This window comes from Pocillopora verrucosa, chromosome 9, assembly GCF_036669915.1.
Source record: "Pocillopora verrucosa isolate sample1 chromosome 9, ASM3666991v2, whole genome shotgun sequence".
NCBI lineage: Eukaryota > Metazoa > Cnidaria > Anthozoa > Scleractinia > Pocilloporidae > Pocillopora > Pocillopora verrucosa.
In genome coordinates, this window is record NC_089320.1 from 22238755 (window position 1) to 22263896 (window position 25142).

Genomic DNA, 25142 nt, shown 5'->3' on the forward strand with positions numbered 1-25142 from the left:
TCTCGGAATCCTAAATTCCGAGAATGTGATTGAGTTTCCTAGAAACGTGAGTAACGCAGGAGCCCGTTACTTTGGTAATGGGCTCCTGACTGACGTCAATGTTTAATATACCTTGATAACCAATCAGCTTGCAGATTCATCGCTTCACTGAAAGGTCATTCTGTCATGTAACTTGTTTTCCGCTCTAGAGTGAAAACTTTCTCAGAAATCTGTCGTCTGTTTCACGTAGTTAGTAGTTAACATTTGGTTTGGTTGAAAGTCAACAACTAAAGGATTAGGCAGGCTGCCGCATTAAGCTCTAATTTCGTCACTGCAAGGTTTACGATATTAGCAGGTTGAACGTTCATGGCTAGTTTCAACTTCAGCTCGAGAGATGATCATTATCATCAACTAAGCGCACAAATTCAGCAAAAGTTTCAGGATAATCGTCAAACGAGTGAAGTATTTGATCGGAAGAATCGATGGAGAAAGGAAATTGAAGACTTAGTGAAGACCCTTTACCCGTCATGTCGACTCGTTCTTTCCGGCTCGTCCGCAAACGGGTTTGGCAGCATTCATAGTGATATCGACCTGGTTTTGTGCTTTGAAGGGGCAGCAATGACTGGACCTTCCATGTTGAGGAGAATAGAGTCGCTTTTTGCGAGTAACCGTCGTCGTTTTCAAACAGAGGTAGTACCACACCTTATGTGAGTTGCATAATTTTTATAAATAATACGAGCAATCAGGAAAATATCCGCTCGTATAATGCGTAAAACCATGAGATAAGGGACTTGTTATTCCCCTGCCATTTCATTTTATAATATTTTGACTTTCAGTTTTTTTTAAATACATACGGTCTAATCTTGTGCACTGTATGGATCACATAACGCGTGTGCGAAAGACGAAGGCAACACAAACGAAACCATTAAGAGTTCTTGATGACTTATAAAAGAAACTGTTGCCCCTAATAGTTCCATGCACAAAATTTCGAGCCTAAAACACGGAAACAAATAAAAGATTGAATCGTTTAGCCGGGGGCCATTTTGTTACTCCGCTTTCAGTCCGCATTTTTTCCCCGTGCCATCGCATATTTTGCGGGTTCTATGGTCCTTATTTGGTGAAATGGTGTAACTGTCGAAGAGTATGTAATAGTATTTGAGCCCAGCTTGAATGTCTGCGACTACGACAATCAGATTCCTACGTAAGATATGCATGACAAACTAGTATGTCGTGTCTTTTCCCGCGTTTTGAAACACTTTAGATTATGATTTAATTTTTTGTTTGTGGGTTTCCTCTATAAAGCATCAAAAATGACTCGGGGGGAGATCAAAGAAAAAACTGGTTCTTCCCTTTCGTCATATTGATCAGAATTTTTAATTCGAAGCTTCCTCAAAGTGTCTTTCACTTCGATTTCTACCGATCCCGAGGTTAGATTGTGCTTTAACCTTCAACCTAATTGGCATATGCAAGAGAATATCAAAAGTTGATGTTCTCTCGGCAAACGATATAATTTTTATTAAAGCCAATTTCAAGATGGTGTCAGCGCCGAGTGAGAGATATTTTTGATTGAAAAAAAAAAACTAGACAAGTAAACATTTGATATGCAGCAGTAAATTTTTTTAAAGTCAACTTTGAATTTTGAACAATCCCCAGGTGATTCCAAACGCACGAGTTCCTATCATCAAGCTCAAAGATAGGGAGAAATCATTTGAAACTGATATCAGTGTGGAAAATTGGACCAGCGTGAGAAACGCCTTCGTTCTAAAATGTTACTCCGAGTGTGACACAAGGGTGAGACCGCTGGTCATGGTCATCAAACTGTGGGCTCAACGGGCAGGAATCACCGATGCAAAACTCAAAAGACTTGCAGGTACGAAATCTGCCGATTGTTAAAAAAGTGGCGGATTTGAGGTTCAATAAAGGGGGTTAATTTCTAGAGAAAGTTTTGGTGCTGCGTGGGGGGGATCTTTCAAGACAATTTGGTGTCATCAACCGAGTTGACATTATAAACTGGCCACCGTAAAGAGTTTCTTTTTTTTTTAACGCTTGCAACGTCAGCTATTAAACTCTTAACGGTGGTCAATTTACATTATCAACGCAGTTGATAAAACCACATGATCTGATGAAAGGTTGACTGGTTTGACTCGTTTACAAGCTCAATAATACAAATAAAAAAAAAGTCCCTTCATTTTAGTTTAGTTCTATGTAGCTTTTCACATATCACGATGCGAGTAACATATGACTGACTCTTACAAGACAGGCAGACATGTAAAGCTTGTAACTTAGACCAAAACGCGTAAGAGAGAGAAAAATGAAAATTTACAGAAACTAAACGGGAAAAAAGCATAAACTGGTCTACCTTTGAGCTGCTAGGATCTCCTTTTATATGTCGATTCTTCTTAATATTTAGGTTTCGCCGTGGTTCTTTTGGTAATCCATTATCTTCAAGCAGGATGCTCCCCTGCTGTTGTGCCTGCCTTGCAACAAATGTTCCCTGCGGTCTTCCAAGCTTCTAACAGTGTGATCATCGACAAGCTTACCTCAGATATTCCTGCTGAAATTCAAGCCTTCAGTTCCGATAACAAGCAGAGTCTTGGCGAGCTTCTGGTTGGCTTCTTCCAGTACTTCTCCACCTTTAACTGGAGTAGAACCATGTCGATTCGTTCTGGAAATACCCGACCGACTTCGACGTACGACAAGATATGGCGGGGACCTTACATTCGCCTGGAAGATCCCTCAGATGGGGGTAACGTCACCAGATCCGTGTATGATTCCTACGAGTTCTCACGCATAAAGAGTGCGTTCAGTAGCGCTCTCTCGAAGTTAAGAAGCAATCCGTCTTTGGAAGAAATCTTGTAGGAATCCGAAGAAGAAACTGACGTAGATCCCTAAATTGTTCCAACTAATTTCAATTTTTGCCTTACACAGTAAAAACTCGCTAAAAAACCCTAATTTTGCTTTTAGAAACTAAATAAGTTCTTCACTAGAGCCATTTTCGTGTTCAGAAAGCTAGAGAAAAATAAGGTTACTGAAACTGCTTAGAGTTACAATGTGAAAACTTTAGATGTCATTTACAGGAATAATATGGGAGAATGACATTGTGAATTGAATGGAAGAATGAAAAAAGAAAAGAAAAGAGAAGAAAAAACGATAGAGAAATAGTTGAAGCTGCTGGGGCTCGAACTATAGATCTTCGGAATTAACAGGAGTACGCACTCACTATCTATTGTGCTAGGTACGCAAAGCGTACATAAGTATTGTATCAAAATACATTTGATACACATTTTATACATGGATCTTTTCTATGAATTTCCCGCCCTGTCCCCAGCCCGTGAATTGACCAGTATACAAACTCTGTTCTAACCAAGTCCTCCTTTTGACAAATTTTGGCATCGACGAAAGCTGTTTCAATAACCTGTTCATTAACCTGTTCATTAACCTGTTCATTAACCTGTTCATTAACCTGTTCATTAACCTTTCATTAAACATGTACCTCATTAAAAATGAGGTGCATGTTACACCTCATTTCTTTCTTACCACAATACTCTACAACCATACAACAATAGGCACATGCAGTCATAGATTGCCTTTTATTTTAGGAGCAGCACTTCTACCACTTAAAGGGCCTTCGAGACACTGTTTCTGAGTAAACTGAGTTAAGCTCATTCTTTTTCTTGACTTGATTTTACTGTTCTGAGTTCAAGTTCGTAATTGACTTTATATAAAGCTAGAAGCTGTTTCGTCGTTAACAGAAGTCTGGAGACCTTCAAAATGTAAACTTTGATTCCAATTTTTGCATCAACAAATAAATTATCTTTGTTTTCATCCATATCCATATTGTTGATATCGTTAATGGATTAATAAATTTTCATCAGTGTGTGGTAATCATTCTAAGTTGCAATCAACGTAGTCAGTTGAAATAAACGGAGCAGTTCATGTATTATGTAAGCTATCACAGACAGACCCTTGCCGTTAAGCCACAGCGTATTCCCTGACAGGGAAACAGTACTAACAAATCATGAAAAAATTTAGGTGTAATCATAAAGTTCTGGAAGAACTTAACAAAAGAAAAAACGAACTAAGTTTTTGTTTCAGTCGGTCGTTCTTTTGAAAATCTCATCGATCATTCAGTTTGAATATAAAAAAGAATAAAGTAAACTCGGCATTAATGTTGGAGGAATGTGAGGACTCCATTTGAAAATTTACGTAAAGAAAATACGTAGTATTTGGTATATTGGTTTAATTAAATAAACTATCTGAATAACATTTTAAACAAAACACCCTCAAGAAAGGTTAGATAGGTCTGCAATGCATACTTGTGTTTTATACAGCTGTCACTCCCTTGGTTATTCGTACAAAGACTTGAATTATCGGCTATTTTTTTTTTTATTACGCGTATCAAAAGCTTTTACTGGCATACAAGTAACGTTTGAACTACTAAGTTTTGAAAGATAACTTTAAATACTTAAACCATTCATCCCCTTCACTTTAGGATGCGATCGTTTTAGCTTAAAAAATGTCTTGTAGAGATGCATTCTGTTCCAGCTGAGTTGAGGCAGATTGAAAGGCATTCTTTATGCGTGTGAATTCGCTCGAGTTATACACGCCCCTTGTGACATTTCCTTCGTCTGTCGGATCTTCCAGCTTAATATAGGGCCCATTCCAAACTCTTCCATACCGTGAAGTTGGCTGAGTATTTCCCATTCGAACAGATATGGTTTTTTTCCAATCAAAAGAGGAGTAGTACTTGAAAAACCCGATCAGCAACTCACCAACGTTTTGCGTGTTCTTGGATTTGTGTGACTTTACTTGGGGAGGAGCGCTGCCGGTGAGTTTGGATATGACATCATTTTCTGTTGATCGGAAGAGCTCTGGGAAATCTTTTTGGAGCGAGGGGAGAACAGGGGGAGAACACCCGGCTTGTAGGTAATTAATGACAAGTAGCACAACTGCGAAACCTGTGGACCAAAAAATTGAGCTATAGTGAGATATTAAACCTTTACCATGGAATAATTAAATCAAGTTCAAGTTTTAATGAAAAAATATTGCAAAATACCAGGGATTTAATAGTCTTCATCCTGACTTCCACAGTAAAAGGTACATTTCCTACCAAATGAGGATGCAGCCTCACCCTCCCCCCTGCCCCCTTCTTGGTACTAGAAGGGCACTTACGAAATTGGTAAGAAACGTAGTCGGTGGAGAAAGAAATAAACTTATTACGAGGAAAATTATAAAGCCGTCCGTGGTTTCTTAGAGGTAATTCGATAAATTGTCCAACAAGGAATACAAGTTCATCTATATCGGTGTAAAAAGCATACCGAATAGAAAAATATCTTTATTAGGCATTACCAGCAAGTCGGTGTAATCTTGCGTTGGTAATCTCAGCCTTCTGAGCCCACAGTCTGATAATGACAACCAGAGGTTTCACTCTTGGATCGCACTCGGAGTAACATTTCAAAAGGAAAGCGTTGCGAACATTTGCCCAGTTGTTGACGGAGATGTCAGATTCAAAAGACTTTTCCTTGTCTTTGAGTTTTATGATTGGAATTCTAGCGTCGGTGATCACCTGCAAAAGTTATGTTAGCCTTCGTAAATGTTAAAACACTTCGTTACACATAGCTTCACTTTAATTAATATTTCATTAAAGTTTGCATAATTAATCGTTTTTCAAAAAGGCTTTCTCAGGGAGACAGTGATATTGACTCAATAGATTGAAAAGACCTTACCCTTGTTTCAAAGCGTCTGGGTGTCCTGGTGAAAAGCGATTCTATTCTTCTTAACATGTAATCTTCAGCATCTTCCCTGCTTTTAGCAGTCAAAATGAGATCGATGTCGCTATCAGTGCTTCCGAATCCGTTTGCAGAAGACCCGCACAACACAAGGCGACAGCTAGGATAAAGCTCTTGGATAATAAGCTCCATTTCCCGCCGCCATGAGTCCTTTTGATCATAAATTTTTGGCGTTTGTTGGTTTGCTGAAAATTTCTCTTGAATCTGACAGCTCAACTGAGCGTCTCTATCAGTGTTTTCATTAGCCATAATTATCGACCCAAATCTGAGTGAAAATGAATGAAAAATAAGCCCTCGGGTGACAACAAAGTTGTTGCTTACCAGAGAATTTGTGTTTACTTCGACGAAGTTTCAAACGTTTTCTAAGAAAACGCAATATCATCCGTAAACAATAAAATTCCCAGAAATGCCTCGCATTGTTAATTGTGATTGGTCCATTACAATGTAAATTCTGACATCCTGTTTACAGAGTGTTCTAGAGTTTAATTCATTACTCGAACTCACCCGCTGAAAATGCTTAATAAATTCAGATTATTGTTCTTTACCCGCTCTGACATTAGCAAAATAATTAAAATAATTTAGATAACGATTAGGAATATCAATTTTAAAAGTATTCAGTCAATGAGTCTGAAACAGTACAAGGAAATATGACATCCTTTTTGGTGGTTTTAACGTGCTATGGCTGTCACCATATCCTCAATTGCGAACAGTTTTACATGGAAGAATAACACTAGACATTCTGAACAACTCCATCCGTCATCAGAGATACAGTGGAATCTGTATTAAGCGGTCGCTTGTCAAACTCCCGAAATTTTTCCCCTCTAAATACGTCAATTTTCACTTTAATCTCTCGAGTCAAATCAGTATTCCATGTTTATCTCCCGAAATCGATGCTAGCACTGTGAATTCAAGTATCCTCAATACTTTGTAGGTCATCTTTCTACTATGGACTGTTAGGACAAATGTCACACACGAACATCACACAAGCTATTTGCGGATCAACCTGTATTGAGTCCGTAAACCTGTAATAAACGGTCACCCTGGCCATTCCCTTTGGGAAACCGCTTAGTACAGGTTCGACTGTAACTTTCATCGAATATTTAAATCCTACTTGGATAAAATGTTTATTACTGAGAATTAGAAAATCAGTTTCGAACTCTTCATTCTTAATTAACGCTGCGAAATTTGAAAGAACGAAAGTTGAATCAAGACCTTCACTTTGATTATCGTTTGGTTTGCTGTCTGGTGTTTGATAAACGACTTTTTTTAATGTTTACAAACCTATTAACTATGATATTTAAGATTAACAAAAGTCAAATTGTGCGCTGCACCACAATGAATTGCCCAGACTTTATTCGTCTCCCTTATGTAATCATAGGAACTTATTCAAGTTACTTCAGTGAGGTCAGACATACCAAATACAAGTGAAGAGGCACTGGCCCGCGTCAACTAAACACGTTTACTCAGCATTTACAAAAAGATACTAAAGTAAGACGGAAAAATTAATCATAGAGATACAACGAGACAAAACTTACCAAATGATGAGGGAAATACGGGAAGGACGACACAATCGGGGTTTAGAGAGAAGGAAAACAAGCAACAAGACTGTTGCTATATATTACAAAATTTCAATTGAATTAATCATAATAATATGAATAGCAATTATGTTTCGAGTCTAAATTGATTTCGTTGTGATTGAGTGGTTTATCTCAAAGTATACTTATTTATCTGATGAGATGTAAATCAAAGAATACTTTCCAAAGACGAATTCCTATTCAAAATTTTTGACGCAGTCTTGAAAGACTGTTTAATGCGCCTGGCTTCATACTCGTCAAACACGGCTCTGGTTACATTTCCTCCGTCCGTGGGATCCTCAATTCTGATTTTAGGTCCCCGCCAAACCTTAGAATGCATTTTGGTGGGTTCCGTGTTTCCCGTACGAACAGAAATGGTTTCTGCCCACTGGAAAGCAGAATAATACCGGAAAAACGCGATTAACAATTCTCCAAGACTTTCCTCGTTTTTTGACTTGTACGTCTGGATTTGAAGTGGAATTTCATCGGTTAGTTGGTGAATTACTTCGTTTTTTGACGTGTCTTTGATAAGTTCTGGGAAGTCTTTATGCAGTACAGGCAGGACTGGGGGAGAACAACCGGCTTGTAGGAAGTGGATGACCATGAGAACGATAGCAAAACCTAGACATGATGGAGAGTGGCAAGCAGCTAAATTTATTAAAGCATCACAGTTACATGCAGTAAGCATAACTACACATTCGAAGCGGGGGAATCCCAGAAGCGGCACAGGTTTATACGAGAGATCTTAAGAGTCCACATGTCTCCTCACACATAGGCCCCCAATGCTAATAAACTTGTATCAATCAGGTTATAAGTTCCAACTACTGTCTTTATAAAAAACAAATAACAATTAAAAAAGTCTCCAAATTTTCGCGATAAAGGTTAATTCAAGTTCTTGTCAGGAGTCGCAGGTAGTGTTAGAGTATAGTTTGAATTACTCCAAGATACAACACAATACCCCCTTCGCTTACAGTCTTCTCATCCTTCTCTTCCGACCTTCAACAATGTTAAATGCTTCTTGATACATTACCTGGAAGCCTCTTAAACTTGGCTCCGATAATTTGAGCCTTTTTCGCCCATAGTTTGATCACAATTGTCAACGGCTTCACTCTTAAGTCACACTCAGAGTAGCATTTTAATAGGAAGGCGTTCGTCAAGCTGCTCGAATTCTCCAAAGTGATGTCCGTTTCAAACGAGTTCTCTTTATCCTTGAGAATAATTATGGGGACTTTGGCATTTGAAACAACCTGAAAGTAGTTACAATTACTCTCTGTTAACTACGCCTTAGTTCTGTGGCCGTTTTATAGATGTGCCATGTTCAATTATGCAGAATCACACTTTCTCGTTCTTTCAACGCACTTTTACCTTCTCTTCCCCCCCCTACCAAGGCAAAAATTGTAGATTGCATTTTGTTTACTATATACTAACAGGGGCAGCTGGTTCAGACTGCTTCTTTTTTCTAATTGGATCACCAGGAGATCTTTCAATCTTCCGCTCAAATATCGTTCGATCCAAACAGCCTCCATGAACGAGTATTTCTGGATTATACCAGAACGTAATATATAAAGAACAAACAGGCGATGCGGATATTTATGCGTGGTAATTATCTCAAGCTAAAAGAGATACCAAATTAAATTATCAATTGGAATAACAAACACTGATACCTCTGTTTCAAAGCGGCGAGGCTTGCGACTGAAAAGCGATTCGATTCTCCTGAGCGTATATGTTTCTCTGGTGACGGCAGTTCTGCCTTCGATGCCCAGCATTAGAGTCAAATCGATGTCGCTATCGATGGTTCCAAATCCGTTCGCAGACGAACCACACATCACAAGGCAACAGCTGGGGTACAGCTCTTGGATGATAAGTTCCATTTCCTGCCGCCATGTATCTTTCTGGTCGTAAATTTTCTGTGTTTGTTGATTCGTCGAAAATTTTTCTTCAATCTGAGAGCTGAGTAGGGAATTTGATAAACCCGTTTTCCCACTGGCACTCGCCATTATGGACGTAAATTGGATGTAAAAATCTACTAGGAGATACTATGCACCATCTTCAACTTTCCCAAAATGAAAGGCAATTTCCGTGCTTTTTCCGTCATCGCGTTAAGTGTAGGTCCTAACGTGTTTAATTTTTTCTTCCACGAAATTTGGTATTTTCTAAGAAAACGCGGACCAAATCAATATCTGAGCAACTGCCCACCTACCCCTCCCCTAACCCAACATTAACCCTGAGTTGTTATCAATTGAATGTTGTTGTTTTAGGGGAGGGGTAGGTGGGCAGTTTCCCAGATACTGATATCCGTTGTTAATGGTCAAGTTTCCTAGAAAATCATGTTGTGCGGTGATTGGTCAGTTTTCCGTGTCAATGCTTCTCTTGTGGATGCTAAAATGAATTATTGCTTGCATACACTACTAACCAAAATATATCAGTCACCAGAAATCTACAAAATTTCTGGCTGATAAAATAGTCCTCTCTATGAAAGAGGAAAGAGGACTTGGTTTTCCGGGATTAATTTAAGAGAAATGAGATTGGCTGTGACTTTTCAATACTGATAATGGAAGCTACACTTTAGTAGCTTTATTATGAAATGAAGAATAATAAGAAAACAAAAATGTAAACATTCTTTGTCAGCTTACCTCTTTTCACAAATATACTTCCTTGCAGTAGGAGGAGAGGACTGGGTAGAAAGTGCGTGACATTTTACCGAGTGTTTAGTCATGTATGTGACAGATAGTGTACCGACTAGTTTTAAACGCCTTTCACTGGGAACAAAACATAAATTCTAAACACAGTTTGGTTTTAGCAATGACCGAAGAAACACCATCGTCTCTTCAGCAAGATGATCCTGTGGATATGGAAGGCACAGGATCAGATGTAGAACTCGAAAGAGGAGGGAAACAAGCAAAACTTGACGAAGAAGACAGCGACAATGATTCCACCGTCAGCAGTTCCAATTCGAATTCAACGCAAGCCACAATTGGAAAGAGAGGATTTCGTGGAAAAGGCAGGAAGAAGAAAAGTTTAGCGTTCAAATGCGCGAATTTTCTTAGGGTATAGTGGATTTTTCACATCTTTTCCAGTTATTCAAAGTTCTTATGATGACATTTGAAGTTTTGGTCATTGACGTTTCCCGCGCACTTAAAATATCTTTGTTGGAGCTGGGAACCACGTGCATCGCTTTTCAACTTGGAAAGCTTTAAGTTTACAGAACGCATGCTTTTGTTCTAAGAAAGACAAGGAAAAGAAATGAAGCAGATATGATGGAATCTTGCGAGTAATTACTGCTAAGATTCTGACTTTGTTTCTACCCTTCGCCTGCCATCTTAATCAACTTAAATTCGGTAGTGATCATTAGCTAAACTCTCCCCACAGTAGTACTATTCTGTCAAGTAGACAATGTGTGAAAATCGAGAAAATTTTCAGTACGAATTTGCTGGTTTCATCAGAGAAATGTTCTGGTTATTTGCAAGGAGAAATACCCTTAATATCATGAGAGTAAAAAGGTACATACATCAAGTAGTGAGTAGCATTCCAATCAGTGAACCTGGTGAAAAAGTGTTATCAGATTAGGATTAAGTGATGTGTTGCTGTTTTCTGAGTGTGAATGAACAATAAGTTAAGATATGACATGGTATGGCCACAAATATGTTGACTAGGACAAGTCACATCTTGAAAAGACAGGGAATATTTCAGAGAGTCTTGTGTGCCTGTAAACAAGTTTATTTCATGTTGTCACTTTAGTCATAGTTGAGCGTAATTTAAATTGATCAAATTTGAATTATATTTGAATTTAGGGCATCAGGAAATACTAGTTGCTTCCATGATTTCTTGCACAATTTGCTTTGTTACAATAGCAAGGCTTGTTACATTGTTATATTTTATTACATGTAGATTTAGGATTCATGGATTTTGTCAACTAGATTTTTTTCTTGTGTGAATATAACAGGAGGATCACAAACAGCCTATATTTGCTGTGCAGTTTAATCACAATGTACCAGAAGGAACAGATGATCTCAACATGTTTGCAACAGTTGGAAGTAACAGGGTAATATAAAGGTTTTAAAGAAAATTTTGTGCATCAGGAAAAATCTAACTCTCCCATGATGATTTAAACCAGGAGTAGTCCACTTTCCCTGTCAGATATTCTACCAAATGAACCTTAGAGCCCTTTTTGGTGAGCTAGTCTTCATACTAGGATGAGAAATGTTAGAGGTGTCTGGGAAGGTTTAGAGTGGGACTGGTGATGAATGTTGACCCTGGTTGCTTTGTTAAGGAAGATGTACTGTATTTGTCAAAAGTGGAATTTTATTTTGAACCTCAAGAAAACCACTTTATGCAAAGGGGTTTACCAAGTTTGTAAAGTGGAAATAAGATACAGAATGTGAATTCTGAACAATGTGATTTGTCCTCAGGTGACAATCTACCAGTGTGAAGCAAAAGGTGTGATCAAGCTACTTCAAGCATATATGGATGCTGATGTATCTTTTTCATCTAAATTTGAGAACTCTTACTTGCCCTCTGCCCTACAAAGTATACAAGATAAGCTTTATTTTCAGTTCTGTCAGAGGAGGTTAGCCAGTCTAATATGACTGATTACTATATATTAAATGAAGAGTGTAAGTTTCTAAAGAAACTGTGGTGCTGTGTCAGTGGGGGAGTATAATATGATAATTTGGTTTTATCAACTGAGTTGATAACTGTAAATTGGTCACTGTTAAGAGTTTCAAGAGCTTTGAAACTCTTCATGGTGGCCTATTTACATTAATTTATCAACTCATCTGATTAAACCAAATTATCTGATTACCAGATATTGTTCTCAGCTGGTAACCAGTCTGTTTGTTAAGACATTTATGAGTTCAAAAAGTGCTCCATCTACATTAGTCATTATAAACCTTTAACAACTCATAGCCAGAGGAGAGTTTCTACACATGTGCGTGGTCCTACCATCCTGATACAGGGGAGCCTTTGCTTGCTATTGCTGGTACAAGAGGAATCATCAGATTCATCAGGTTATTATCATGATGATAATTAATGAGTGTTATGAATCTTTCTGTTGTCTATTTCAGTGGTTCGTGTTTTTTATTTAAACTTGTCATTCTCTTCCCTAAATCAGATGTCCTATTACTTGTTTGTGAATATGGTAGATCATCAAACTTTTACTTAAGTTCCCAAAGGAAAAAGTTTGTCTCATTAACTAAAGGTATTTTACTTAAATGTGTTTTATTCTGTTTCAGTCCAATAAGCATGAATTGTATCAAGGTTAGTAATCATTTTTTGAGTTTGTATAGTTTTTTCTAGTTATTTGCAAGGACCAAATTTATTGTGCACTTCTTGACGTATTTACTGGTGATGTAGTGATTTCCTGTATGAAAATACTAACCCAATAGTAATTTTATAAACTTGATTTTGGTTTCCCATTGATCTCTTTAATGCGCTGCAGCCCTTATCTGTGCGGAAATTTTTGGGTGAAAGGGTGTGGCTTATAAGCAGGCATTGATGGTATATTTAGTTAGAAATGTATGATTATTTCACTGATATATTTGTCACTTGTGTGTGCTGATTGTTACTCACAGCATTATATTGGTCATGGAGGAGCCATTAATGAACTTAAGTTCCATCCAGTGGATCCTTATTTACTTCTATCAGCAAGCAAAGGTAACACAATTGCATGCTTTTCAATCAAGTATGGCAAGTTATCTGGGATTGCTTTATTGCTTTTGGTCTGCTTTGCTCTGTGCCTAAAGATCATAATTATAGCTTTTTATGCATCACACAGTTGGTATGACAACCATTTTATTCTATCAAGGCAGGTAAAGATAATTTGTCTCAAAGCAAGCTAAGGTTATATTTCAGTTTTTTGTTTGTTTGGCAGATCACAGTCTAAGACTTTGGAATATCAAAACAGATGTGTTAGTTGCAATATTTGGTGGAGTGGATGGACATAGAGATGAAGTCCTCAGTACAGTATGTATCTCAGAACAATATCTCTTAGTTTTTCTTCTTTCTCTTGTTTCCTCGTGGGGCGTCAGTGGTCCAGTGGTTAGTGCGCTGGACTCTGGGTTGAAGGGCCCGGGTTCAAGTCCTACCAGGGGCATGTCGCTGTATCCTTAAGCAAGATGCTTTACCCACTTTGCTTCGTCTCTCGGATAAGACGTAAAGCCGGAGGTCCCGTCTCACAACCCTTCTATATTACAAAATAAATTGTGGGACGTAAAAGAACGCACGCACTGTTCGCAAAGAGTAGGGCACGTAGTGCCCGGTGTTGTGGTCTATCTCGATTTGTGCCGTCGTAGGTCTGGGTGGGTGAGGTGTGATCACAATGGACTGAAGCGGCTGCCAGAGGCGCCTTTAATATGCTGACGTCCGATCTCACCTCTCTGGTTCCTCCGCAATTCAGCCCTTGGCTGCAAGTGAGGAAATTGGCACCATTCATCTATCTATCTATCTATCCTCTGTTTTCCTTTTCTCTCCTTTCATTTCCCTCATCATCTCATGGAGCCAATTAACATACTCTTTGGGTTTTTAAAGAATATAAAAATTGAAATGCAGAGTACTGCTTCTCTGGGGCTTGGCCAATTTCACCACATTCTGTTTCCTTTTTCTATTAATGTTCAGTTCACTTTGCTTTCTTTGATAGTTATTGAATTCTGTGATCCTTTCAATATTTTATCCAAGTTCAGTTTATAGACTGAAGCAGTACCCCTCTCAATATGATAAAAACAAACCAAGTGGAAATTTTAGAAAGGCTTTTTTTAAACTGTGAAATTATTCTGAAATTAACTTACAATTTAGTTAAACATTAACTTTTAAGCTTCATTTTGTTTGTGACACAGATTGTTTGTGAACTTTTCACAGGAAAAGTGTGAGGTGTCATGTTGTTCTTGTTGACGTGTCTTTTGATTTGTTCAAGGACTTTGATATTCTGGGTGAAAAGATGGTGTCCTGTGGTATGGATCACTCACTGAAGATATGGTCTCTTCAAACTGATGCCGTCAAGAAGGTAAAATCAAACTGAAGATTTTTCAGGCTTGTAAATTCCTAAAATTTATCTCGGGATGCAATCAAAAGCCCCGGTGTAATGTTCTACATACAGTAATTGTTTGTAATGTCAGCACTGAGTTTTGTCGTAATTGTTAAGGTATCTTTGAGGGAGACATGATACCAAAAGCTGAATGAGCTATAGTGTGTGTTTAATCTAAGTTACAATTTATCTTTTAACATTTGATTGCTTTCTCCTCATTTTTTCTCTTTCTTGTCTTAGGCTATTGCGGAGTCCCATTCGTACGATCAAAGCAAAACTGAGAAGTGAGTATTTCCCAGGCAGAATTTACTTTCCATTATGCATTGTTCGAGAAATACCTGTCATGAAATAACTCTCCTCTCCACCCACATTTTGGTCTCAAACCAGACAGCAGCTGCAAAGAAGGATAGTTAGGGGTTTATCAGACTCTATCCAATAGTGACACATGTTATTGTATTATAATTTATGTGACAGCTGTTGGAAGTTAAACAACAGAGGTTGACAAAGAGACATGTTATGTTAACTTAATGCTTAATGTCCTTGCCATGTATTCAAGCAGCTGGATTCAAGCCTAGGCCTCATCATTGGGATTTGTTTTTTTTCAAGACATTTTACTTTCTCAGTCACTCTCTTGTATCCAGTAATAGCAGTCACATCCATTTGATAATTTGTTGGCAAGCACACAAACCTTTATGTGGTACTATTTTTAGGTTTTAATTTGATTGGTTTCAGGATTTTACTAAAGTATAAAATAAATGCAGTTTCTTGTCTTTAAATGCTAAGCAGTTGGCCCCTTAGCATCACTCAGGAGAGAGGAGCATTGGCCAAAACCAGTCAGCTTTACTTTAGCAAAAGGCTGCCTTACATGCCTGTGTTTTTCTTCTTCACTTGTCCTGTTTGTTTGGTCTTTGTGTTCATATGTTTATAACAACTTTTTTTCTAGCACTGGTCGTGTTATGGGTAAATAATCCCATACTCTTTAGTGGTGACTTCTAAGTGATTTGTTGTCTTTTTATTGCAGAGCTTTTCACACTGTCAAGCTCCACTACCCTGACTTCACCACCCGCGACATTCATAGAAACTATGTGGACAGTGTTCGCTTCTTTGGTGACCTCATCTTGTCTAAGGTCAGTTACTTTTATCACTGCAGAATAGTCAAGCTCTGTTATGAAAAAGGGGAAGACTCATAAAAAACATCTATCTGAAATTTTGATCAAGCGCTCAAAGAGAGCAATCGGGGTGTGGCTGGCACTTTATTTGACCCCCTGATAAATACCACATTAACACCACCTAATATTGTACCCCTTTCTGAAGCTTTCCTTGGTGATTTCCACAGATACCTGGCACAAGAACTTTGATATTATATTTATAATAAAATATAGGTGAAGGGACAACAAAACATCCTGGTGAACTGACTATAACTAAACCTGGTTTTCTACCTTTGGATTTTGAGTGTAGATGAAGAAAAAACAAAAAAATTGACACGCGTAAGAGGGAGACCTGGGAAGGGTAGATTTGTTTGAAAATCATTACAGTTGTAACAACAGTTGTGTTCATGATTGGAGGATCTTTGAATTCACCCTCTTTAAACGCAACTGAACCTTTCCATTTATGAATCTATCTTGTTTTCAGTCATGTGAAAACTGCATTGTATGCTGGAAACCACAAGAGCGATTTGAGGACATTTTTAATGGGGTAAGAAATAGAGAATGTATTTATTTCATTACAGAGGGTATGTACCTCGTAGTTATCATTTTCCCTTTTGGTCTCCAGAGTGGTTAGGTCATCAACTTATTAAGTGAGTTGATTTTTATAAGGACCTCCCATTAATCCTTGTTGGTGAAGTTTGCATCCATAATGGAGCGAGTCAAAACAATTACAAAAGTGATAATTAATTCCTTACCCTCTCTCTTTTGCAGCCTTTCAATTCTGATCGGGTTGTAACAGTACTTCACCGGTGAGGAAATGCGGATTGTTTCCATGAGGAAAAATCTTTTTTTCCGTACTCAAGTGTTCATTTATGCAGGGACTATTTGCATTCTTCAATGTTAGTATCTTTTTCTTTTTTTCTTTTTTTTGTACAGGTTCGAGTTTTCCCAGTGTGATATCTGGTACATGAGATTCTCTTTAGATTACGAGCAAAGGGTAAGCATTTATTTTCAGAATCTTTTACTGACGTTATCAACCCAACGGTGAGCACATGGGAGTCTGGATCGAGAGAGCTTGGTATTTGAGCTCTGACCAGAGTAACTTTGAGGTTTGTTTGCAGAAGACATGTCTCTCACACAATGCCCGACCTTCTCTGGTACAACAACTTCTAATTCGGAAATGTGTCAAAACACTATTCAGTATGTTAACCAAGAAAACGCAGATGAAGTGAAGAGGGCTTTTTCTTTACTTGCTTGCCTTTTGGATGGCTGAGACCTAGAAAGAAAAACGGAAACAGTCGTTTGTCTTAGCCTTTTATACTCCAACATCAGTATGCGTATTCTCTCTGCTGTGGTCTTTACATTTCTTATGGTACTGACAGGGAGAATTTGTGGAAAAATCAAGAGCCTCTTCAATAGGTGATCATTTCCAATATTCTTACGACCTTAATGGTTGATTCAGAAGTAATACTGTCCCGAGAAATTAGAGGCTGGGTACTGTTAGGTATTAAAGTATTAAGACGCGGTTAACTCCTTTCTTTTAAGTCTTTAAAAAAGAATTACACTCTTTGCAGCTAAGACGCTTTGCAACTGTAACTGAGAGCGCAAAATTGACCACATCATAACTTTTATTACAATTTCTGTTGCATTCCAGCTAATGGCGGTTGGGAATCAAACAGGGAAGACATTCGTTTGGGATATTGGCGTTGACGATCCAACAAAAGCTAGGTAATGCAAATTATTACGATACATTTCTATTCAAGTTCAAATGTTTTTTTTAATTTCGTGTCCTTGGTTGGTATTAAAATTTGTGTTGAAGAGATATTTAGACATTGGTGAGAAGGTCACAATCGTGGTTAGTTATCATTCATTGTGGTTGCCAAATACTGAAAATAAGGCCATGTAGAAGACACGTGACCATTGCAAAGTCCGGCAATTTTGCTACGAAATTTACATACATGCATGACAAGCAACCACGTGATCTCGTGAAACTAACTTCAAGTAAAGTATACAAATCTTAACCTGCTGTGCTGGTTTTTTTGGGCGTTAACGTTAGAAGATCGCGGTCGTTTGTCCGACTAGCCATGTTTGATTTAGAGTTGAAGTGAAGGGTGGGGGAGGGGGCAGGGAAAGGCCCCACTCCCTCCCTCCTTCCTTTTGACCGCCGCTCATCGACTTTCCGAGTTTTCCGCTGCTGTAAAAATCAAAGATTGCAACTATAATTTTCACCAAGAGTACTTGGCGCTAGCCCGCCAAAATTATGACTGCTCTGTAGTTTATAAAATCTCGAATAACCATTTCTTCAACCTCTCAGATACGCTTATTTCTTTTCTCAATAATATCCTAGGGGTAGACTTATTTGCATAAACTGCATGTTGTTATCTTAGATCGACAACGCTTGGGCACAACAAGTGTGTATCGGCCATCAGACAGACGGGATTTAGTAAGGACGGCAAGTAAGTCTGCACTGAAATGTCTACAGAGTTTAGATTTACATATCGTTAACTTTGAAAATTGTTACATATCGAATCTACTTCTGATTTCTTTCTTTTCAGGATTCTAATATCTGTTTGTGATGACGGAACGTTATGGAGGTGGGACAGAGTCAGATAAAAATCAGTTCTGTCGTGTCACTGGTTTGATGTATAATAACTCGGACAACACATTTTTTTACTGTATATTTTTCGTCCTATAACGAACTTTTGTTTAATTAAAAGAGACTGGTAAAAGAGCGTGCTGTCGTACTTGTGCTAATTACCGACAAATATGGATATCAAACAATCTGAGGCCTCCCTTGATTCGCCGAGCTTTTACAATTTGATGAAGTTTTGATATAATCCACGTTTAAAGTTTCCCCACTCCATCATGAGCCTTACCAAACCAAGCATAAGTGAGAGAAGTCATTATGGGTTCGTTGACACGAAATTGCCAGATCTTGCCATTTTCCTTTGGGCTGCGCTGTAATGGAGAAAGGATTATTAAAATTCTGACCTCAATGAAAGAATTCACAGTTAGCCTACGAGCAGGTCATGTTAGTAGCACTTCGGCGAGAGCGTTTTCCCGCCCGCGAGAAAATAAGAAGCCTTGACCGACGGGAGCCGGCAAGATGGCTGTGAAAGGTCAAGCTCCGCTAGAGCCCCGGCAAACTTCTCCCCGACGTGTCCCAAATCTTCCCGCCGGAGGAGAAACGCGCGTCCCCTCGGCTTTCGCTTCCTCAGCGCGCGCGCTTCACGTGTTTGTTCACTTATGACGCACTTTTTGGTTTAAGAAAGTAACTTATTCGTTGATGGGAAAAGAAGCAAACCATGGCAGATTCCGTTTGTGTCGATGTTAAGGACCAAACTGTCGCTTACAACAGCACAACAGGAAGTGAACCTGTAGGCCCTACAGATACAAGCTACGTCGTAGAGATTCGCTCTCAAAGAAATCAAAGTGCTACATGCAGGAATTGCGTAAAAATATTAAAGAAAACGCAAAGGCAAACTCTCTACTCCAGGATTCGGGAGTATTTAGTAGCTGAACGAAATATTGACGTGAAGTTGAAGCGTTTCAAAGTAAAATCCAATAGCGCGATCAGTCCGTTTGCCTTTCTGCGCAAACTCTTCGCGGCTTTGTTCCAGCATGAAACGGAAGCGAAATTCACAAGCGACGAACTGGAAAGACTCACAGAATATCAGTTGGGTGCGCTAAAAGAATCCTTGAGGAACTTAATATCTGAGAAAACGAAAGAGCTACAACAGGAAAAATTGAAACGCATTAAGGAGAGACAGGCCTTACTTGGGTCTAAACAGAAGGCGAAGGATTTAGAGACAGAGGCTTGGGTCACATTACGGCCATTCTTAAATAAACACCCTTCCTTAGACGATCTTACGAGAGTTCTAATGTTTTAGGAGTGTTGTAAACTGACTCGGTTTGGAGTATAAGACATTTCGTAATTGAAAAGAATAAGAAGGGAGTGATGGATAAAGTTGTGTGTTAATAACGTGGGAAAGTCTATACAGATTTTAATAAACTTTGTTCGCTGTAATCAAAGGAATTCGGATCTGCATTCCGTGCCAGTTAGCTATGTACATTTACCACCGGAAAAAGGGGCATGTTCCAGCATTAGAATAATCCAATCTTGAGCTTTGAAGCTTTTGCTAAAGGAAAAATAAAATCCTTCAACAACGAAATGAGTTCTCCTCTCACCTAAAAAATGAAATCAGGAAAGAGAACATCAGAAAGGCCACTGATTAGTCGCTTATAGTAATGTTATTTCAGGGATTAATAAATTAATGCCTATTTAAGTAACACGTAATAAAAAAATCAGACTTTTTGGAGTTGGCCGTTTGTGGGCCCTTGTCTTACCAACAGACTGGCGTTTAACTGTCCCAGGCAAAAGCAAACCCATAGTTTAGGAGAAACGTATGGACGAAAAGGGTCTGGAGAGTCTTCTTGTACTCCCAGTTTAGAAATAATATATAACAAGCAGTACAATAGTGTTCTTCCAAAATCCCGACTGAGATATTGTAAAGGGAAACCAATAAAAAGTGCGGTTTATTGCTTAAATAAACATCTGTTATACAAGAACCCTTTCAGTCTGTCTGGCTTTGTAAACAGAGGTTTATTACCACGGACATGATTAACTACGTACTTCTGGTATATCTATCATTCTCCGCAGCTTTTGATCTCTCCATGTCCAGTCAAGAATTACATACTTCAATCTTTTAGTTTTTAATGAATCTGAAAGTGTGAAAAAAGAATCTTTAATCGACAAAATGATCCTCGCAGGTGAACTGCAATGGAAGAAATTTCAGAAAAGGAAGTCTGAAAACAATTTAGGTTTCGAAGGGGTACGAAGCAGTACCTCCCAGATTCTCGTGGGTCGTTACCTCATAATGAGCTAAAGGGCACTTGTTGAGAGAGATGTAAAACTGGGTTGAGGTAAAACTACTCTAAGCATGTTCAGTTACTGAGACGAATCAGCACTCTTGCTTAGCAATAGCTGCCCAGTAGGCTCTTATTATTAGCGCTGCAGGACGCGCGTTTCTCCGCCCACGGGGAGATTTGAGACAAGTCATGCAGGGATAGGTTTTCCGGGGTTCGTGTAGCTCAAGGCCTCGTACTTTCCTAACGAAACGAAGAAACGCTCGTGCCGTGGTCGTGCCGAAGCACTAATATCGCGGGGCTGCTCCGAGGCTTGCTCAGCAATCGAGCGTCATGGCTAAAAGCATGCAAAGAGGCAATTTGGAGTCGACTGATTACAAACAGAGCCCGCTCACCATTCTGTATTAGCTTTAAAATTCGACTTGGTGTCCCAATGCCGAAATGAACCACCTGGGACTCTAGAAACCGCTCCTGCTCTGAAACCTGCAGAAATAAATTCCACCTGGAATGAGCGATGAAGATCTGAAAGCGGTAAAATTCACACACGTCACGCGCGCCATAACAGTTTCAAGGACAAAAAAGACGATTTTATCGCCTGGTTTTCAGGAAATATGACATTTTTCCTGGTTCACTGAGCGCGAACTAAAGGAGATGGGCGTCAAACGGTCACACCACCATGATGTCAAATTGCGCGATGGTTCTTTTAAAAAGCGTTGGAAAAGCGGATACCTCTCCCAAAAATATTTTCCCAAACTCATTTCTTATCGTCGAAACGGCTTCATAGCCCAAATAATTTAATTTCTCAACCTAGAAACCCACAGAGCTTGCCTTAAACATGTAAACTCTTCTACCTTCATGTGCTTGGCGAATAATTTAACCGTTTTGCATTTTCCTTTGAATTCTGTCGCTGCCCTGTAGAAAGTAAGAGGAATTTCATGTCTTCAGGTAATTCACCAAGTAGATTAATCTCTTGAGATCTCTAGACCTCTCATTCCCCTTACCCCTGGGATAATGATCTAATGACCCATCCCATCTTTTCAATTACCCCTTGGATTATAACCTACTGCCCCCCAACCCATCTTTTCCGTTTACCCCATTGTTGTTCCTTGCACATTATTTACAGGACTTGCCTTCAGCTTAAACTGTAATCAGTTTAGGATACATCATAAATGCCTTACTAACCTGTTAAGTTCCACAACTCTTGTGGCTGCTGATGAAACAAACAGGAGCAAGGGAGAGCCATGATCACCTTTATTGTTTAGTTTATCCACATCTCTTGTCCACTGAGGAACAACTGCAACAGATGCAATCAGATGAAAGACAATCAGCGATGGATTCGAAGAACTAACTGAAAGGTCACAACTTCAACTTGAGTCGGAGCATGTGGATTTTGTTCTTAATACACTGGGCCATGAACATCATCTTTTGTGGTAATTTTCCTCCCATTTTAACATTTAACCCTTTACACCCAAACATTAGAGTTCATATTCTCCCCTCTGTTCTCTTGACATTATGGTACTGTTTGTAATTTTCATGGGAAGAAAACCAATCCTTTCAAGAAAGGTTTGCACCTACATTGTAGCCTCATTTCAAACTGAGTGTTCTCAGGCACAGAAATTGCCTGTTCAAGTCAGGTAACTGGTTATGTCCCACAAAGTGTTCTTTGTTATCAAAATGTGTTGGGTTATCACATGTGTACAGTTCAATAGAGCAGTACACTCTACAGGCATAGCATAAATGGTTGTGACACCCACCATTATTCAGGTAAGAAAGGAGTTCATTTAGAGATCCGTTGTGAATAGAATCATCCACCAAACAACAGGAATCTAAAAAAATATAAAAATTGAAAACAACTGCTTCTAAAATCTTCTGTAGTAAATTTACCATACAAATTATTGCATACCACAGCAATTAGCAAAGCTGAGAGACTTTAAACTTCAGAAATTCCAAACTCACTGTCTCATTTAGAATTAAGGCTACAAGCTCTTAGCCCTTCCAAGAATGTGCTTAGGCAAGCCTGCATCCAAAAATAACTTGCATAGTTTGACCAACTCAGGTTTGCACATTGTAAAGCAACTAGAAACATTTGCTACTTCTATTGGATGGGACACTATTAGTCTATACCAGGTTACCCTTCTCAAGTTCTGTCAAATTTCATGAACAGTTCCCCTGTGCCCGTCAACTGGGAGTCAGAGAACTAACAGACCATGATCAGAAATTCTTATACTCCTGGTTGGAGACAAGCAGAGTGAAAATTAACTTTCTTTGCAAATAACACATAAGAAAGATGCTTGCCAAGGTGTTAATCTGGATCTTGATGTCCAATTACAACAGAATTCACCACAATAGGCAGCTATGTCTCTCACAAAGAGTATAGCCATTACTGTTCAATATTTTTGGCTAAGTTTCCAAGGTTTCCAAGTTTCCAAGTTTTATTATTTCACACTATTTACAGAAAAAAATAACTTAAAAATAACTTTAAAAACTTTCTTTATCATAATTTCTGGTTAATCTACCCTTCAAATAACATGAACAGTGATTCTCAACAGACTCTTAACTACTTGTGTTTAAGTGCACAGAAAAAAAGGGGTCAGTAGAGATCTTCATTGGATATCTCATTTCTTTAAATGGGTGAGCTTTGAGTGAGGGAAGGGGGGTAGGTATGAAAAAGAAAGTCAATTTTTGGCTTCAAGCTGTTTAGACTGATGCTTAATAGGATGCTTAATCATCATGCAATTTGGTCAACAAAAAAGCACAAGCTTTAAAGCTACATCTTGTCTTCCTTGGTGCTGTAAATAATCCCTTCTTACCATCAATGCTCACATCCTCAAGTTCTAATGTTGTCAGTGATCCTGCAGTACTGTCACAGAAAGTTGACCACAATACATTTGGTGCTTCTGAGCCTTGAAGTTTTGTTGATATACTTTCAATCTGTAAAATGTTACAGCATTCACATATTACAATCATTAAAATTTTTTATGACAATAGCATGGAAATTCTCCAAACAAATATATTAGTACTTCCATCCATGTATTGCCTTCCAGATTTGCAAAGGGCATTCATGATTATATCTAGCTGTAAGGGTTGTCAAATGTAATCACAAGTTTTGTGAATACACCACTAAAAGCCGATTAAATCAACCGTTAAAAAAGGGGGGGGGGGCTAAACTTCAGAATACCCCACAACTTTGGTCCGCCTCACTTACATGTGTCGGGAGGCTTTGAAGATCGAGGCATAACACAATAGATGCTATTCTTATTCAATGTACATGTAAATGAGTTGCGGGGTATTCTGAAGTTGCTCCAAGGGGGGGGCAAGGTTAATCTACAACTGGAAGAAGACACACGAATAAGTGACACTCCAATTATAGCACACCTATTTCAACCTGTCTCAATCATAATTCCAAGAAGATACTAACAGAGATCCTGGCTAGTTACAACAGTATCTTTCAGTTACAAAGAAGTAATACCTTAGACTTTTTCCTCCTTTTCTTTGCTTTTGATTCATTTGGACCATCATCACTGAGCTTTATCTACAAGAAATAACACAGGATTTCAGTGAAAGATACACAGCGTACAACAAAAATTATCAACGAGACCTATTCTCTGCCGGTTGGTGGGCAAGATAGACAAAATAACTTTCTGGAGACGCGTCCCATCCGGTAATTCTATCATGCGCCTTGTTTTAAGCAGAGGATGACTACAAAGACTAAAGAAATAACCAAATACAAGGCCACAAAGACAGTTTGGCAAACTCTTTACTCACTTGTTTACTGCTGTTGTTCTCCGAATGACCTTCGACATCTTCACCTTTTCGCCGCTTATTTTTCCGTTCTGTTTCAATCTCTTATGGTAAAATTCAAGTAAAGATAATTAATAATCATTATTTTCTCAAAAAAGGAAGAAAATTCACAAAGCAGAGAATTTACCTGTATCCTCGACGTCTTTTTCACTCAACCACCATTCGTCCCCCAAAGCGTCCGCCATATTTGATAAAAACGGTCAAAGACTGGTTACGACTATTTCCAGTTCCCATGGACGTGCCACTAACTTTCGTGCGCTGATTGGCTAGCTCGGTTCACTTTGAGATATGCTTCTTTTCACTGGTTTGGAAACTATTTAAAATTGCTGGTTTTCACGTGACGTCACTAAATTTCAAACTTCAGAACTATTGATCCTCCTGAGATTTTACTTTCATGATGTATTAGAGCAGCTAAAAACTAATATTCAGACAAATTTTCACTCCAAATGGGTTCTTGGTTTAGTGATAGACTACTCTTGAATTTCTAAGCTTTTGCGTGACGTGGCCTTTACATGACGAGCGAGAGAGCTGTTATGTTGGTTTAAAAGGTGACTTATTTAGGGAAATTCAGCTATCTGAACAGTTCTTGTATTAGAATAAAGTATTATTGTTACGTTTATGAGTTCTTAGAGAGATAAATTCACGCTTTTGTAGCAAAACTCAGTGACAGATGTTTCTGCTGGTTTCCGGCCGCCATGTTGGTGCCCATCTAGGTGGGCACCAGCATGGCGGCTCCATACAAATCTCTATAAATTTGGGAAAAACGTTTCTCCTCATATCTTCCGTAAGAAAAATTGCTGTGACCTGAATCTTGGCGAGAGTCTTTACATATCTAGCTTCTTTCTATTTCCAGATTCTAGACTAAATCGATTGAACGGTTTTTATTTTTTATTTTGATCTATTTTGAATGGCGTGACACTGAAAACCGGCAATACTCATTCAACCCAATGACGTTCTGTCATAAAGC

At 38.6% G+C, this 25142-nt stretch overlaps 5 protein-coding genes across 7 annotated transcripts; 2 read left to right on the plus strand and 3 right to left on the minus strand.

The window, feature by feature from the left end:
• Positions 1–190: 190 nt before the first annotated feature.
• On the plus strand, positions 191–3735 carry LOC131783859 (poly(A) RNA polymerase GLD2-A-like). The gene is made up of 3 exons (XM_059100637.2): positions 191–669; positions 1633–1849; positions 2390–3735. The coding sequence occupies exons 1-3, from the start codon at positions 346–348 to the stop codon at positions 2836–2838; spliced, it is 990 nt and encodes a 329-aa protein (XP_058956620.1). The 5' UTR covers positions 191–345; the 3' UTR covers positions 2839–3735.
• A 410-nt stretch (positions 3736–4145) lies between these two features.
• Positions 4146–6973, minus strand: LOC131783860 (poly(A) RNA polymerase GLD2-B-like). Its single transcript, XM_066172644.1, has 3 exons — positions 5706–6973; positions 5329–5545; positions 4146–4937 (listed from the first exon to the last, which is right to left on the minus strand). Exons 1-3 carry the CDS (start codon positions 6015–6017, stop codon positions 4489–4491), a joined length of 978 nt encoding a protein of 325 aa, XP_066028741.1. The 5' UTR covers positions 6018–6973; the 3' UTR covers positions 4146–4488.
• Positions 6974–7213: 240 nt separating this feature from the next.
• Positions 7214–9507, minus strand: LOC131783817 (poly(A) RNA polymerase GLD2-A). Its single transcript, XM_059100592.2, has 3 exons — positions 9007–9507; positions 8373–8589; positions 7214–7963 (listed from the first exon to the last, which is right to left on the minus strand). Exons 1-3 carry the CDS (start codon positions 9337–9339, stop codon positions 7512–7514), a joined length of 1002 nt encoding a protein of 333 aa, XP_058956575.2. The 5' UTR covers positions 9340–9507; the 3' UTR covers positions 7214–7511.
• A 573-nt stretch (positions 9508–10080) lies between these two features.
• On the plus strand, positions 10081–18240 carry LOC131783805 (polycomb protein eed-like). Its single transcript, XM_059100575.2, has 16 exons — positions 10081–10390; positions 11286–11384; positions 11752–11817; positions 12248–12348; positions 12574–12598; positions 12913–12994; positions 13212–13303; positions 14250–14339; positions 14601–14644; positions 15382–15487; positions 15993–16055; positions 16280–16317; positions 16445–16505; positions 17163–17236; positions 17896–17964; positions 18064–18240. Exons 1-16 carry the CDS (start codon positions 10145–10147, stop codon positions 18119–18121), a joined length of 1314 nt encoding a protein of 437 aa, XP_058956558.1. The 5' UTR covers positions 10081–10144; the 3' UTR covers positions 18122–18240.
• On the minus strand, positions 16520–24485 carry LOC131783807 (protein CMSS1-like). 3 transcript variants are annotated; one of them, XR_010718724.1, is made up of 12 exons: positions 24303–24483; positions 24140–24219; positions 23844–23906; positions 23185–23305; positions 22129–22200; positions 21557–21668; positions 21226–21286; positions 20770–20857; positions 20142–20230; positions 18254–19696; positions 17531–17702; positions 16520–16784 (listed from the first exon to the last, which is right to left on the minus strand). XR_010718724.1 is itself a non-coding variant. In XM_059100577.2 (11 exons), the coding sequence occupies exons 1-10, from the start codon at positions 24358–24360 to the stop codon at positions 19613–19615; spliced, it is 828 nt and encodes a 275-aa protein (XP_058956560.2). In that variant the 5' UTR covers positions 24361–24485; the 3' UTR covers positions 18217–18466; positions 19586–19612. The 3 variants fall into 3 exon arrangements, 2 of the variants coding, with proteins under 2 accessions (XP_058956560.2, XP_058956559.2); XM_059100577.2 differs by lacking the exons at positions 16520–16784; positions 17531–17702 and having other exon boundaries at positions 18217–18466; positions 19586–19696; positions 24303–24485; XM_059100576.2 differs by lacking the exons at positions 16520–16784; positions 17531–17702 and having other exon boundaries at positions 18217–19696.
• Between the last annotated feature and the right edge of the window lie 657 nt (positions 24486–25142).

What these genes read in the sequence shown, in the direction of transcription:
- LOC131783859 (XM_059100637.2), top strand. Translation starts at nt 346, where the DNA reads ATGGCTAGTTTCAACTTCAGCTCGAGAGATGATCATTATCATCAACTA. An exon ending in GTCGTCGTTTTCAAACAGAG is followed by an intron (nt 670 to 1,632) that starts GTAGTACCACAC and finishes AACAATCCCCAG; the next exon opens with GTGATTCCAAACGCACGAGT. An exon ending in AAAACTCAAAAGACTTGCAG is followed by an intron (nt 1,850 to 2,389) that starts GTACGAAATCTG and finishes CTTAATATTTAG; the next exon opens with GTTTCGCCGTGGTTCTTTTG.
- LOC131783860 (XM_066172644.1), bottom strand. Translation starts at nt 6,017, where the DNA reads ATGGCTAATGAAAACACTGATAGAGACGCTCAGTTGAGCTGTCAGATT. An exon ending in CCAGACGCTTTGAAACAAGG is followed by an intron (nt 5,546 to 5,705) that starts GTAAGGTCTTTT and finishes TAACTTTTGCAG; the next exon opens with GTGATCACCGACGCTAGAAT. An exon ending in AAGATTACACCGACTTGCTG is followed by an intron (nt 4,938 to 5,328) that starts GTAATGCCTAAT and finishes TTTGGTCCACAG; the next exon opens with GTTTCGCAGTTGTGCTACTT.
- LOC131783817 (XM_059100592.2), bottom strand. Translation starts at nt 9,339, where the DNA reads ATGGCGAGTGCCAGTGGGAAAACGGGTTTATCAAATTCCCTACTCAGC. An exon ending in CTCGCCGCTTTGAAACAGAG is followed by an intron (nt 8,590 to 9,006) that starts GTATCAGTGTTT and finishes AACTACTTTCAG; the next exon opens with GTTGTTTCAAATGCCAAAGT. An exon ending in CAAGTTTAAGAGGCTTCCAG is followed by an intron (nt 7,964 to 8,372) that starts GTAATGTATCAA and finishes CATCATGTCTAG; the next exon opens with GTTTTGCTATCGTTCTCATG.
- LOC131783805 (XM_059100575.2), top strand. Translation starts at nt 10,145, where the DNA reads ATGACCGAAGAAACACCATCGTCTCTTCAGCAAGATGATCCTGTGGAT. An exon ending in AAACTGATGCCGTCAAGAAG is followed by an intron (nt 14,340 to 14,600) that starts GTAAAATCAAAC and finishes TTCTTGTCTTAG; the next exon opens with GCTATTGCGGAGTCCCATTC. An exon ending in GTTGTAACAGTACTTCACCG is followed by an intron (nt 16,318 to 16,444) that starts GTGAGGAAATGC and finishes TTTTTTGTACAG; the next exon opens with GTTCGAGTTTTCCCAGTGTG.
- LOC131783807 (XM_059100577.2), bottom strand. Translation starts at nt 24,360, where the DNA reads ATGGCGGACGCTTTGGGGGACGAATGGTGGTTGAGTGAAAAAGACGTC. An exon ending in CCTTTCTTACCTGAATAATG is followed by an intron (nt 21,669 to 22,128) that starts GTGGGTGTCACA and finishes CATCTGTTGCAG; the next exon opens with TTGTTCCTCAGTGGACAAGA. An exon ending in TATTCGCCAAGCACATGAAG is followed by an intron (nt 20,858 to 21,225) that starts GTAGAAGAGTTT and finishes TTATTTCTGCAG; the next exon opens with GTTTCAGAGCAGGAGCGGTT.